At 43.2% G+C, this 14,032-nt stretch overlaps 1 protein-coding gene across 1 annotated transcript in view; it reads left to right on the forward strand.

The window, feature by feature from the left end:
- Positions 1-312: 312 nt before the first annotated feature.
- Positions 313-14,032, forward strand: part of LOC121576752 (transmembrane protein 117) — a 73,531-nt gene continuing 59,811 nt past the window's right edge. Inside the window, exons 1-2 of the mRNA XM_041890177.2 lie at positions 313-791; positions 4,154-4,460. Of these exons, the coding sequence (XP_041746111.2) occupies positions 4,181-4,460 (280 nt within the window). The 5' untranslated portion in view covers positions 313-791; positions 4,154-4,180. The remainder of the gene's footprint in view (positions 792-4,153; positions 4,461-14,032) is intronic.

Consider the following 14,032-nt stretch of genomic DNA (forward strand, 5'->3'; position numbering starts at 1 on the left):
AGACACTGATTATCATTTCCTAGTTTTTTATAACCTTAACATTATTTACCTCAGAACCCTATGTCATTTTACTTACCATTATGCCTCTAGACACGTGTCATAACACAGGTGCCACGCCCACAATGAAGATGTCATACCCGTTGATTGGCATTGATTGTTGGTTAAGATATCCATTACAAAGCTTAAGTGTCCCACTTTGCTAGGTGTACCACTTAACCAATACTCACCCTAAATTTGCCGGCGTTCTATAAGACCTCCCCCGTGTTCTGCCACCAATTTGCGTGCGGCAATGTTTGCATACACAGAAAGTGGTCTATGCATACCCCTCTGGATATTAAAATACGTATTTTATGCACTAGGAACATCACCCTGCCGCCAGTGGGAAGCTCAATGTGTTTGTTATATTGCTGTTACATTGCAATGCACTGACGGTATGCGCCCGTAGTGGGGATAGAATCAACCATCCATCCATCGCGCGCTGCTCCAGCATCATCATCATCACAGACAGAAACCAGCGAGCAGCTCCGGCGGTACTGACAAAGCAGCGCCTGCCACGCCGCTGCATGGACAGCCAGTACAATGGCAGAGGATTTGGGGGTGCATCTGTTTTAGCAACAACAGATAGCATGGATAATCCCGCCTCAGCCGATCCAGCTCTCGTTGTTACGATGATTAGAGCGCCGCTGTCCGCTCGCGGGGCATGATGAGGAAGGAGAGAGAGCGGTGCGGGAGCGGGTCTTCTCGTTCTGACAATAGTGTTTGAGAGGGAAACGCAAAGAAGCGTGGAACAGGTAAGTGCGTGGCGTGTCTGTATGTAGGCCTGTCCATATCAAAATACAGGGGATGCTCGCTTATGAAATCAATATGTAGATGCCTTGCACACACCATTATGCACTTGGAGAGGTTTCAATTTTGTAATCAGATAATTCCATTCGGGGTTGATAAAGCATAGGGATTGAGTATTATCTGAGATGGGTTAGATGTGCCTGACATTAGACACAACCTCGCTGTTGTGACGATGGGAAGATGCATGTGTTTATCCAGTAACGCGAATTAATTGTCAATGTCTGCGGCCACGCGGAAAAGTAATTAGCATAATACAAACATCCCCATCAAAATCTGTTTTTTTAAACTATGTTTTTTTGTTATTGCATTGGCTGTCTCAACCCACCGCATCCGCCAATGGTGGCCTCCCTCATCTGCTGTGGAAGGTGGCCGAGTTACAGCGGTGTGTGTCAGACAATGAGACATCCCGAAAATCGGTCTTCTCACTTAAAGGTCTGTAGCGCCGAACAGTTTCGGCTACACACTAGTATGACACCTCTATGGAAAGGCAAGACTCTCAGCTAGTCTGAGGGTAGCCGGTACCAGTTAAAATAATTAATGGAAGTATACACTAAGTATACCACAGTTGTGTCAAGTTGGCTGGATGTCCTTTGGGTGGTGGACCATTCTTGATACACACAGGAAACTGTTGAGTGTGGAAAACCCAACAGCATTGCAGTTCTTGACACAAACCGGTGCACCTGGCACATACTACCATACCCTGTTCAAAGGCACTTACATCTTGTGTGTTGCCCATTCACCCTCTGAATGGCAAACATACACAATCCATGTCTCTTCCCCTTCATCTGCACTGATTAAAGTGGATTTAACAAGTGACATCAATAAGGGATCATAGCTTTCACCTGGTCAATCTACATATGTCATGGAAAGAGCAGGTGTTCTTAATGTTTTGTATACTCAGTGTGTATATGGAAGTAGTTTAGTGCCAAAAATTGGGTTAAATATGGGTTTTAAAAAATCTAGTGATTTCCTGATCTTTCATATATCTTTCAGATATACACTACATGACCAAAAGTATGTGGACAAATGCTTGTCGAACATCTCATTCCAATATCATGAGCATTAATATGGAGTTGGTCCCCCCTCTGCTGTTATAACAGCCTCCACTCTTCTGGGAAGGCTTTCCACTAGATGTTGGAACATTGCTGCCGGGACTTGCTTCCATTCAGCCACAAGAGCATTAGTGAGGTCGGGCACTGATGTTGGGCGATTAGGCCTGGCTCGCAGTCAGCGTTCCAATTCATCCCAAAGGTGTTCGATGGGGTTGAGGTCAGGGCTCCGTGCAGGCCAGTCAAGTTCTTCCATACTGATCTCGACAAACCATTTCTGTATGGACCTCGCTTTGTGCACGGGGGCATTGTCATGCTGAAACAGGAAAGGGCCTTCCCTAAATTGTTGCCACAAAGCTGGAACCACAGAATCATCTAGAATGTCATTGTATGCTGTAGCGTTAAGATTTCCCTTCACTGAATCTAAGGGGCCTAGCCCGAACCATGAAAAACAGCCCCAGACCATTATTCCTCCTCCACCAAACTTTACAGTTGACACTGCATTCTGGCAGGTAGCATTCTCCTGGCATCCGCCTAACCCATATTCGTCCGTCGGACCGCCAGATGGTGAAGCGTGATTCATCACTCCAGAGAACGCGTTTCCACTGCTCCAGAGTCCAATGGCGGCGAGCTTTACACAACTCCAGCCGATGCTTGGCATTGCGCATGGTGATTTTAGGCTTATGTCCAGCTGCTCGGCCATAGAAACTCATTTCATGAAGCTCATTTCATGAAGCACAGTTCTTGTGCTGACGCTGCTTCCAGAGGCAGTTTGGAACGCGGTAGTGAGTGTTGCAACCGAGGGCAGACAATTTTTACGCGCTACGTGGTTCAGCACTCGGTGGTCCCGTTCTGTGAGCTTGTGCGGCCTACTACTTCGCGGCTGAGCCGTTGTTGCTCCACTTATAGTTGACCGAGGCAGTGCTAGCATGGCAGAAATTTGACGAACTGACTTGTTGGAAAGGTGGCATCCTATGACGGTGCCACGTTGAAAGTCACTGAGCTCTTCAGTACGGGCCATTCTACTGCCAATGTTTGTCTATGGAGATTGCATGGCTGTGTGCTCGATTTTGTACACCTGTCAGCAACGGGTGTGGCTGAAATAGCCGAATCCACTAATTTGAAGGGGTGTCCACCTACTTTTGGCCATGTAGTGTAGGACAGACGCTTTAAAACAAACTTCCTTTTGATTTCTTTTTTGACTATCTGTTTTTCCATGTATGAATCTGTTATTCAATGGGCTATGGGCTGATAGCAGTAAAGCCAAATTCAGTGTTTCATCATATAATGTTTTTATATACTGTATATATTTTATACCTAAAGGGGTCCTAAAATTCTAAATTAAATAGCTAAAACTTCCTTGATATGACCATCTTAAAACAATTCCATATGTTAACTTAGTTGTCATAAACCTCCCCTGAGCCATAACATCAACAACACCTAAGGTAGGACATTATACCAAGACAAACATGATGCTGGTGAAATGTAATATCCACATAGCCCAGTTTGACACTGCTCTATATCTGGGGCCTTACATCATCATACAAATTCCCAGTGTGGATATTTTAGGAAACAGGGTCGGAGGAGACCGGAGGGAAAAGATTTGGCACTGCCAAGAAAAGGCACGGCAGTGAGTGAGTGAGCGACGAGGTGGAGTCCTGGAGCGAATAATAGTCCACAGATTAAAAAATACAGAGGGCTCACTGTCCTGTCGAGAACTGACCCAAGCACTGCCTGGCAGTGGAACCAAAATATCAGTATGATGGTGCTAAATCTGAGGGAGGGAACCAGACCAGCAGCTAGGCACTGAATGTGAGGAAGCTCCAAGAGACTGCCTAGTGTGACACTGTAACTTTAGATTATTCTATTGATTGAGTGAATGGTCTCTGGAGAACCTCTGATGTCAAAGTTCATCCCTGGCGAAATAATGGATTAGAAGAAAGATGAATGTAAAATAATTACAAATGTGACACCATTTTGAGGAGTAGACGACCATAATGATGCTCTGAAGCTACACTGTTGACCTGACTGATAGACGTTTCTCAGATAATCTGTCTGGATAATGGACCACCTGTCTGTCCTGCTGCTCTTAGTGTGATGATCGCGGTACAGAATATTCTGAGTAGTCTGAATTTAGAATAATCTCAGTCTGGATGGACGTCTCTAGTTTTTCCTCTGTAATCTCATGAACTCTGTAATGTTTCCACTGTAATCTGTTGCAGATTTCACTCAGGCAACGATCTTCTCTCCCTCTTCAGGTGGACTGTGGCTTGAGGTCCTGCAAAATGGATATAGATCCCTGTTTGCGGTACTATTTCCAGCACCCCTGGTCTCGTCTGTTTGTGGCCTACCTCGTCACCTTCTGCAACTTCCTTATCTTCGCTGAGGACCCTGTCTCCCACAGCCAGACAGAGGCTCACATGATCGTGGTGGGAAACTGCTTCTCCTTCATAGTGAACAAGTACCCTGGTGGAGGATGGAGTGTCCTCAAAGTCATGTCGTGGCTGATGGCCATTGTCACCGGAATGTTTGCAGGGAAGTTCATATTCCACCGCAGGCTCTTTGGTAAGTCATCAATCAATCAATCAGTCAAATGTATTTATAAAGCCCTTTTTATACAGAACCCAGCCTGAAACCCCAGAGAGTCGGCAATGCAGATGTAGAGGCACGGTGGCTAGGAAAAACTCCCTAGAAAGGCAGGAACCTAGGAAGAAACCTAGAGAGGAACCAGTCTCTGAGGGGTGGCCAGCCACTTCTGGGGAGCCTTAATGAGGAATGCAGACCTAAAAAGACAGCTGAAAAGTATTTGGTCATTTTAGGGTTAGGATAATGGTTAGAGTGGCAAAGAAAACCACCTGATATGCTAAACACTGACACTCATACACAAACACAGAGCGTACATAGACTCTGAGGGGATCATGACTCTATTCCATGTGCTGCTCTATAAATATTGAATGGTGCAGGAAAGAGAAAATGTCTTGATTCCCATTATGTTTCCTCTATGCGTTGAATAGGTATCTGATAATGTAGCTACTCTGTCCTTGCACATCTTTCAAGCCTTAATCTATTGAATTACCCTATGAATTACCTGGATGACTCCACCATTTACTTTTAGACTAAAACTAAATGTCAGAGTTTGAAGCCATTTATCTTTTTCCCTCCTACGCAAAAGCAAGCATCTTAAATGCATTTACAACACCACAGTTGTGTTGATCTTTCAGAATTGCTAGGATTATTATGTCTTCAATCGGCACTCAGCATGGCTTTCCTTTGAAGGCAGTCTATTCAGGTCAGAGTTTTACACTTAAAGCCCAGGGCTTCAGGGCACATAGCTGGAACAGAGAGCAGAGTAGACCTCCATCTCTCTCTCTGGAGCTGGAGCCAGGTAGGACCAATGCACTTCACAGGCCACAGAGTAGAGCAGCGCAGGGCACAGAGTGCAGGAGGAACAGATGGTGTGTGCATCTGCGTGTGTGTTTGTGGGCTTGAGTGAGTGTGAGATAGGGAGAAGCAGGGGGAGATGGACATGGAGAAATGGAACATGAAGAGCGATGGTGAGCGACAGAGGGGGGTTCAGCACAACATTTTTGCAATGGCGTTATGTAATCCTAAAAATGAGAGATGAGCAGAGCGCAGAGAAGAGCCACTGATGCCCACAGGGACTTTATGTGTTGAGAGATATCATCCATTATGTATCAGTAACACCGCCACAGGACCACTATGCCCATTCTACCCCATCCTACTGAACACTTAGCTGCATAAAGAAGATAGAGCTCTCTATAGAGCACTCTGCAGCTCCTCTTCTCTCCTTTACTACCTACACTACAACATGGTAGGCATGCACATTTACTTAAGTACAAGTACAGTAATGTCTCATTTATGAAGAATAAATATGAGAACTTCACAGTGTATTTATAATAGTAATGAGAGTCATTTGTCCAATAAATGCCAAGCTTTTTATCTGGTCACTGATATTTCAACTTATTCTTTGTTTATTTGTTTTATTTTTCCAAATGAAGGCTCTTGTCTTTCTTGCATAATAGATGAAGTTATTCATGCTGCTATTTACATTTGTGTTCAACTATGTATCAATTTGTAACTAAATGGAAACCAGACATTGTGTTGCTTGCTGACACATTCCACTGCATCATTTATCATGGCCTAGAAAAAAAATCTGAATTTCACAACCACTCATTTTATGGTGAATTACACCAACTCCTCCCACTGGCGATGTCACTTTTTCACAGAGGACTATATGCAATACGCAATTTACCCAGAACCCACTCATACATGAATCCATTTGTGACACAATACTTTGTTCTCATTCCAAATATTCACTGCTTTTGTTTTTGTTAGCAATAACGTTGTCTGCTACCTAGTGGAATGATAGGAGGTGGATGGAGATCACATTGGGTTTGGTTTTTATTCTCCGGTTGCACAGCCAGCCACACTGCACACAACACAAGGTGATAGATGGTTAGTGACAGACTATGTGGGTTAAGACTACCTCCCAGGCACATAGACAACCGATGCAAATTCACCCAGCCACTAAAGGCTATGTGCTCTCCCATTTGAGTGGCATGTCTTCTTGTCATTCAGTGAGAGCTTGTCTGTCTCTGTGCCTTTGTTATTACAACAAGGACATGGGGAATTGGATTTGTCTGCCCATGTGAGGTTGTATGCACAGTATTGTATTCAATTTTTATGCTGCGTTTTCTGTGTTGTAAACCAGTAGGCATACATACAGCATACCTTTTCCCTTTCCTCCCTGATCCAGCACAGCACTCAGTATTTCATGCTTACAGCCTTCATTGTAAAACAAAGCACCTTTTCATCAAGGTAATGGAATGGAACCTGCTTCTCATTCCATGTTGTGCTGCACCAGTTTCAGATTAACATAATGTATACACCTTTGTTTCCTGTGCATTTTCCAAGGCTTGTGTTCTCAGTGAATGTTTAGCATCCTACCAGGAGTTGGTATATCCCACTGACCATCTTTGATTCAGTACTATGAGCACAGTGCTTCTTTGCTTTGAGTCATCACGGTGGATTTTCCAGCTCACACAGCTGCTCAGAATAGTATAAACCCGCTTGAGAAAATACTGAAATGGGAGACCCAGTATTTTGGGGAGACTTTGATGGTTGAAGATATTTTGAAGTTAACATCAATGCCCTGCAGTGAATGTGTGACTACTGCCTATGGTTGTTCCATTGTTAAAGCGTTCTCGGCTTATGAACACTCCTCCTGCCTGATCCTGATCCTTGACTGTAGCTGTAGCCTCAGGGATGCCATCTGGATTCTCTCACATGTTACAGTAGTGCATTATGGGTAAGATGGCCCTGTGCTGTGGTGGCCAAAGGTCAGAGTTTGCTTGAGCATGTGGGTTTAAGTGTGTGTGTTTGCATACGTGTGTGTGTGTGTGTGTGTGTGTGCCTGCCTCTGTGTTTGTGTGTGTGTGTGTGTACACATCTGAAACACAGCGTATAACCCTATGCCTCCTCGTTGTTTCTTCTGTTTAATACACAGCAACAGTTCAGTTCAGACCTCCCTATGTTAGTTGTCACTCGGAGGCTGGCCTTTCACAGTAAATAATAGAGGATTGAACCAGTGCCTGGACTCAACTATTTAAGACATGGACCAGCAGGCTGGCTGCTGTGTATAGACGGATGGGTTGTAATGTACTATTGATGTTTATAGCAGAGCATTGAGCAGAGGGGAATCTGCCACAATCTGAGACAGTAGCTCTTTCTTACATTGGTATGTTGTTGTTTTAGAGTGAATGTTTTTTAAATGTTTTTCTGTTTGATGCATTTTGCATCAAACAGCATGAGAGAGCTGATTGTCCAATACGCTATCTTTAGCAGAATCTTAAATGTGTCCATGATCTATTATGTGTCCAGGATCTATTGTAAACAGTGAAGTTGTTCATCCACAAGACTGGTTTATACTAAAAACATGAATAAGTAACCTCCTTTTTCACCAGCTTTTGATCATTACATATCAACATTAGATGTCACTCTTGTACATTTGTCTTATAGTCAGACAATTAAAAGTAAAACAGAAGTGTTTTATTCATAAAGTAAAGTAATTCGAAACATCTATCTGCTTTGAATGAAAGATAAAACAGTCCAGGTGTTTGCAAAACCCAGAGAGAGAGGGAGAGATTGAGAGTGTGAGAGAGCGGAGGCAAACAATAAATTGGGCAAAGGAAATTGCTTGTTTATTTAAGATGAATGATGTCTTTGGTACATACTGTAGCTCTTATGACTGGGGAAATGATTTAACAAACCTTTCTGACAGTAATCAGACGTCTCTGTTGAAACAGCCCCGGCTAGACACTGGAACAGCTGCTTTCCATCTCCCATTTGAGGGAGGGAGGGAGGGAGGGAGGTAGTCTGACTCTTGCAACGTCTGTCCGCCTGTCTCTGATTTATTGGGGAGACTTGTAGTTACCGTGGGCTGCCGCTCTGGGGACCGTGGCAACGTTGTCATGGTAATTTCCATGGCGAGTGTGACGCCGTGGCCATGGTAACACAGCTGCCGATGTAATGACGGGGCTGCGGTGTGAACTCTGTGATACCCAGGCGGAGCAGGGCAGGCGGAGCAGGGCTCTCTCCTCTCTTATCCAGCCCATCTGGGTTTGTCAGAGGGAAGCAAGTTGTTTGTTCTAGGGTCCCTAAGGAGGGCAGTAACTGTTATGTATGTGTGTGAGTGGACTAACAACCACTTTGAAGGTGCAATACCCCAAAACAGAACACCCAGTTGTAGACCCATCAGCATGTAAATGAATTGGGTTATACAGTATATAATGTGTGGCATGGAAAAGGAGAAGGTGTAACACTGCAACATTCTAACAGTGTAATTCATATATTTCATATATGCTATCGCAAAAATAATCATTTGGTTGTGTTTATGAAGGTCTTACATTTATTTTATTATTCTAATGTTACCTAACACAAAAGCATTTATTAGTTTGTTATTGTAGGTTATGTAAAAACACAAAACGCAAAAAAAAAAACACAATTCAAGTGTTAAATACATTTTATTCGTGGAGTGCCTTTGTTATAAACACCAAGATCAATACAAAAGCAATAAAGACCTTATAATTAATGTGTCTATGACAGCAGTCAAAAATAGTACATTATTGTCAGCTCGTGCTTACATGGTGTGCGTCTTCACGTGGCATCAGTTGGAGCATATCCATGTCACATAAACAACAAAAGATGGTGAGTGTGTTTCTTATGTTGTTTTTTGCTTGAGATGTAGGGCCTGCTCTCTCAGTGATGACATTTTGTGCTGATAATCGGCCCGTAGCATTGTCACCGGCTTGTTCAATCCAAACGGTGCCGTCCCTCCTCTCTCACCGTTTAATTTGGTGGTGGCGTGGGCACATGCTCAGTGCGCACCGTTCTGGCTTAGGTCTCGGAGGTGTAGGTTCAGAATCAGAAGAATAATCATCAGATGTCATGATTAATTTCTTCCCTACTATCTGAGTCGTTTTCATTCAGATTTTGTAGCAACGCTAACGCAGCATGTGCATCCATTCGTCTTGGTCTTCTTGCCATTGTAAATTATTCACGCTCTCACTGTGTAGTCCAAGTAGGCCAGAGTAGACTGATAAGACTGCTTGGATTCAGTGGACTGATATAGGGTACATACCATTTTGAGATTATAATTAGAATCGTTAAATACAATAGAATGGCCGCCCTGTTCTTCATTCACAATTGGTGATTACATAATTATACATTGTTCGCTTCCCCTCGCTTATCAGCTCACCCATTCACCCCCTTTCACCTCCATCATACTTCATTTATTTAATCTCTTATATCTGTGACATTTGTTTCGGTATAGTTCAGTTTTTAGGCAATTATCAGGGTGATTACCAACTGGGCATGGCACCTTCAACTATCGGGAGAAGGAGCGGAGCAGGCTCTACAGTCGGGAGAAGGAGCTACTATCCAATTCAAAGGGCTTTATTGGTATGTGAAACATACTCACCGGCCAGTTTATTAGGTACAAAAATGGATCACTCCTACAGACAGTGAGTCACGTGGCCGTTGCTTGTTATATAAAGCAGGCAGACAGGCATAGATGCATTCAGTTACTGTTTGATTGAACGTTAGAATGGGCAAAACAAGTGACTTTGACCGTGGTATGCTCGTCGGTGTCAGGCGCGCCGGATCCAGTATCTTAGAAATGGCCGCCCTCCTGGGCTTTTCACGCACCAAGAATGGTGCGGCAAAGAAAAAACATCCAGCAAGCTGCAGTCCTGTGGGCGAAAAAGCTCGTTTGAGAGAGGTCGAAGGAGAATGGCAAGAATCATGCAAGCTAACAGGCGGGCCACAAACAGACAAATAACAGCACAGTACAGCAGTGGTGGGCAGAACGGCATCTCAGAACGCACAAGTCATTGATCCTTGTCACGGATGGGCTATTGCAGCAGACGACCACACCGGGTTCCACTCCTATCAGCTAAAAACAAGAAGAAATGTTCCAGTGGGCACGGGATCACCAACACTGGACAATTGAGGAGTGGAAAAAAATCTGCTGGAACACGACAGCGAGTTCAGTTTACTTGAGTGGTCTGAGCTGTCCCCAGACCTCAATCCAATAGAGCATCTTTGGGATGAGATGGAATGGGCTATTCGCAGCATGAATGTACCGCCGTCCAATCTGCAGCAACTGTGTGATGCCATCGCGTCAGCATGGACCAACATCCCTGTAGAATGGTTCCGACACCTTGTGGAATGCCCTGAAGAATTCAGGCTGTTCTGGAGGCAAAGGGGGGTCCAGTCTGTACTAGATGGGTGTACCTATTAAACTGGCCGGTGAGTGTGTTTACATTGCCAAAGCAAGTGAAATAGACATACAAAAGTGAAATGAACAGTAAACATTACACTCACAAAAGTTTCAAAAGAATAGAGACATTTCAAATGTTACAGTGGGGAAAAAAAGTATTTAGTCAGCCACCAATTGTGCAAGTTCTCCCACTTAAAAAGACGAGAGGCCTGTAATTTTCATCATAGGTACACGTCAACTATGACAGACAAAATGAGATTTTTTTTTCTCCAGAAAATCACATTGTAGGATTTTTAATGAATTTATTTGCAAGTTATGGTGGAAAATAAGTATTTGGTCAATAACAAAAGTTTCTCAATACTTTGTTATATACCCTTTGTTGGCAATGACACAGGTCAAACGTTTTCTGTAAGTCTTCACAAGGTTTTCACACACTGTTGCTGGTATTTTGGCCCATTCCTCCATGCAGATCTCCTCTAGAGCAGTGATGTTTTGGGGCTGTCACTGGGCAACACGGACTTTCAACTCCCTCCAAAGATTTTCTATGGGGTTGAGATCTGGAGACTGGCTAGGCCACTCCAGGACCTTGAAATGCTTCTTACGAAGCCACTCCTTCGTTGCCCGGGCGGTGTGTTTGGGATCATTGTCATGCTGAAAGACCCAGCCACGTTTCATCTTCAATGCCCTTGCTGATGGAAGGAGGTTTTCACTCAAAATCTCACGATACATGGCCCCATTCATTCTTTCCTTTACACGGATCAGTCGTCCTGGTCCCTTTGCAGAAAAACAGCCCCAAAGCATGATGTTTCCACCCCCATGCTTCACAGTAGATATGGTGTTCTTTGGATGCAACTCAGCATTCTTTGTCCTCCAAACACGACAAGTTGAGTTTTTACCAAAAAGTTATATTTTGGTTTCATCTGACCATATGACATTCTCCCAATCCTCTTCTGGATCATCCAAATGCACTCTAGCAAACTTCAGACGGGCCTGGACATGTACTGGCTTAAGCAGGGGGACCTGTCTGGCACTGTAGGATTTGAGTCCCTGGCGGCGTAGTGTGTTACTGAAGGTAGGCTTTGTTACTTTGGTCCCAGCTCTCTGCAGGTCATTCACTAGGTCCCCCCGTGTGGTTCTGGAATTTTTGCTCACCGTTCTTGTGATCATTTTGACCCCACAGGGTGAGATCTTGCGTGGAGCCTCAGATCGAGGGAGATTATCAGTGGTCTTGTATGTCTTCCATTTCCTAATAATTGCTCCCACAGTTGATTTCTTCAAACCAAGCTGCTTACCTATTGCAGATTCAGTCTTCCCAGCCTGGTGCAGGTCTACAATTTTGTTTCTGGTGTCCTTTGACAGCTCTTTGGTCTTGGCCATAGTGGAGTTTGGAGTGTGACTGTTTGAGGTTGTGGACAGGTGTCTTTTATACTGATAACAAGTTCAAACAGGTGCCATTAATACAGGTAACGAGTGGAGGACAGAGGAGCCTCTTAAAGAAGAAGTTACAGGTCTGTGAGAGCCAGAAATCTTGCTTGTTTGTAGGTGAACAAATACTTATTTTCCACCATAATTTGCAAATAAATTCATAAAAAATCCTACAATGTGATTTTCTGGAATCTTTTTTTCTCATTTTGTCTCATAGTTGACGTGTACCTATGATGAAAATTACAGGCCTCTCTCATCTTTTTAAGTGGGAGAACTTGCACAATTGGTGGCTGACTAAATACTTTTTTTCCCTACTGTATTTTATGGCTATGTAACAATGTGCAAATAGTTGAAGTACAAAAGGGAAAATTAATCAACATAAATATGGGTTGTATTTACAAGGGTGTTTGTGCTTCACTTGATGCCATTTTCTTGTGGCAACAGGTCACAAATCTTGCTGCTGTGATGGCACACTGTGGTATTTCACCTAAAAGATATGGGAGTTTATCAAAATTTGATTTGTTTTCTAATTATTTGTGGGTCTGTGTAATCTGAGGGAAATGTGTCTCCTAATATGGTCATACATTTGGCAGGAGGTTAGGAAGTTCAGCTCAGTTTCCACCTCATTGTGCACATAGACAGGTCTGCCTACCTATGCTCACTGAGTCTGTACATAATCAAAGCTCTCCTTAATTTTTGGTCAGTCACAGTGGTCAAGTATTCTGTTTAGGGCCAAATAGCATTCCAGTTCCAATGTGTCAAGTACTTATCTTTTTGTTTTCACATGATTTGAGAAATGCATGCATTATTTGTTGTGTTATGTTGTACACAGAGGATGTTTTTGCAGAATTATGCATGCAGTCTCAATTTGGTGTTTGTCCCATTTTGTGAATTCTTGTTTGGTGATCGGATCCCAGGCCTCACAACCATAAAGCGCAATGGGGTCTATAACTGATCCAAGTATTTTTAGCCAGATCCTAATTGGGATGTCAAATTTTATGTAACTTTTGATGGCATAGAAAGCCCTTCTTTTCTTGTCTCTCAGATCGTTTCATAGTGTATTTCTGTACTGTTTTAGGGTTTTCTGGATCTCTATGTTTTTGGTGGAACGTTTTCTCAATTTCTTTCTTATGTTTTTGCATTCTTCATCAAACCATTTGACATTGTTGTTAATTTTCTTAGGTTGTCTGCTTAAAATTTTTGATTTGATAGGGAAGCTGAAAGGTAAAATATACTGTTTAGGCTTTGCGCTGCCAAGTTTACACCTTTACTATTGCAGTAGGGCTGATCCCATTTAGTCGACTGGTCGATTGTTTGGTTGATAGGCTGTTGGTCGACCGAGATTTCTTTAGTCGAGCAGTCAAAATTGTTATATACTTTTTTTCATGGTGCACAAGACACCTGTCTGATTCGTGCCTATCTCAGTGGACTAATCCATTGCGGAGGCCACAGGGATGGCACAGTCCATCACTCTAAGACATGTGATACTGAAATTGTATATGGTTATGTTATGTAATAATAATGGTCCAACACTAAAATCTAAAATTATTTTATAACATGCGCTTTCTCCCGCGTTGGATACAGTCGCTGTCCGCAGTTCTGAAACATAATCTTCAGTGCGCCGTAGAATTGCATAATAGCAAAGTTAACCTGCATATTGGGATTGAGCAGCAGCAGAGATGAGGAAACAGTCCTTGCCTTGGCCTAATTGTCTAAGAACATTGAGGAGAGAGGAAGCCCGAACTTAATTAGGTCTATAATCAATAGCCTAACTGTTAAATGTGCCTGGCTTTATAAATCATCCATATATATCTACAGAAATAAGACAGAGTTTGCTTCTGTTGCCTGTTTGAGTGTTTATTTAATAGCCTACTGATTCCGTGAGAACCAAGCCTCATGCAACGGCAAAATG

The sequence above is a fragment of the Coregonus clupeaformis genome, chromosome 11 (genome assembly GCF_020615455.1).
Source record: "Coregonus clupeaformis isolate EN_2021a chromosome 11, ASM2061545v1, whole genome shotgun sequence".
Classification (NCBI taxonomy): Eukaryota; Metazoa; Chordata; class Actinopteri; order Salmoniformes; family Salmonidae; genus Coregonus; species Coregonus clupeaformis.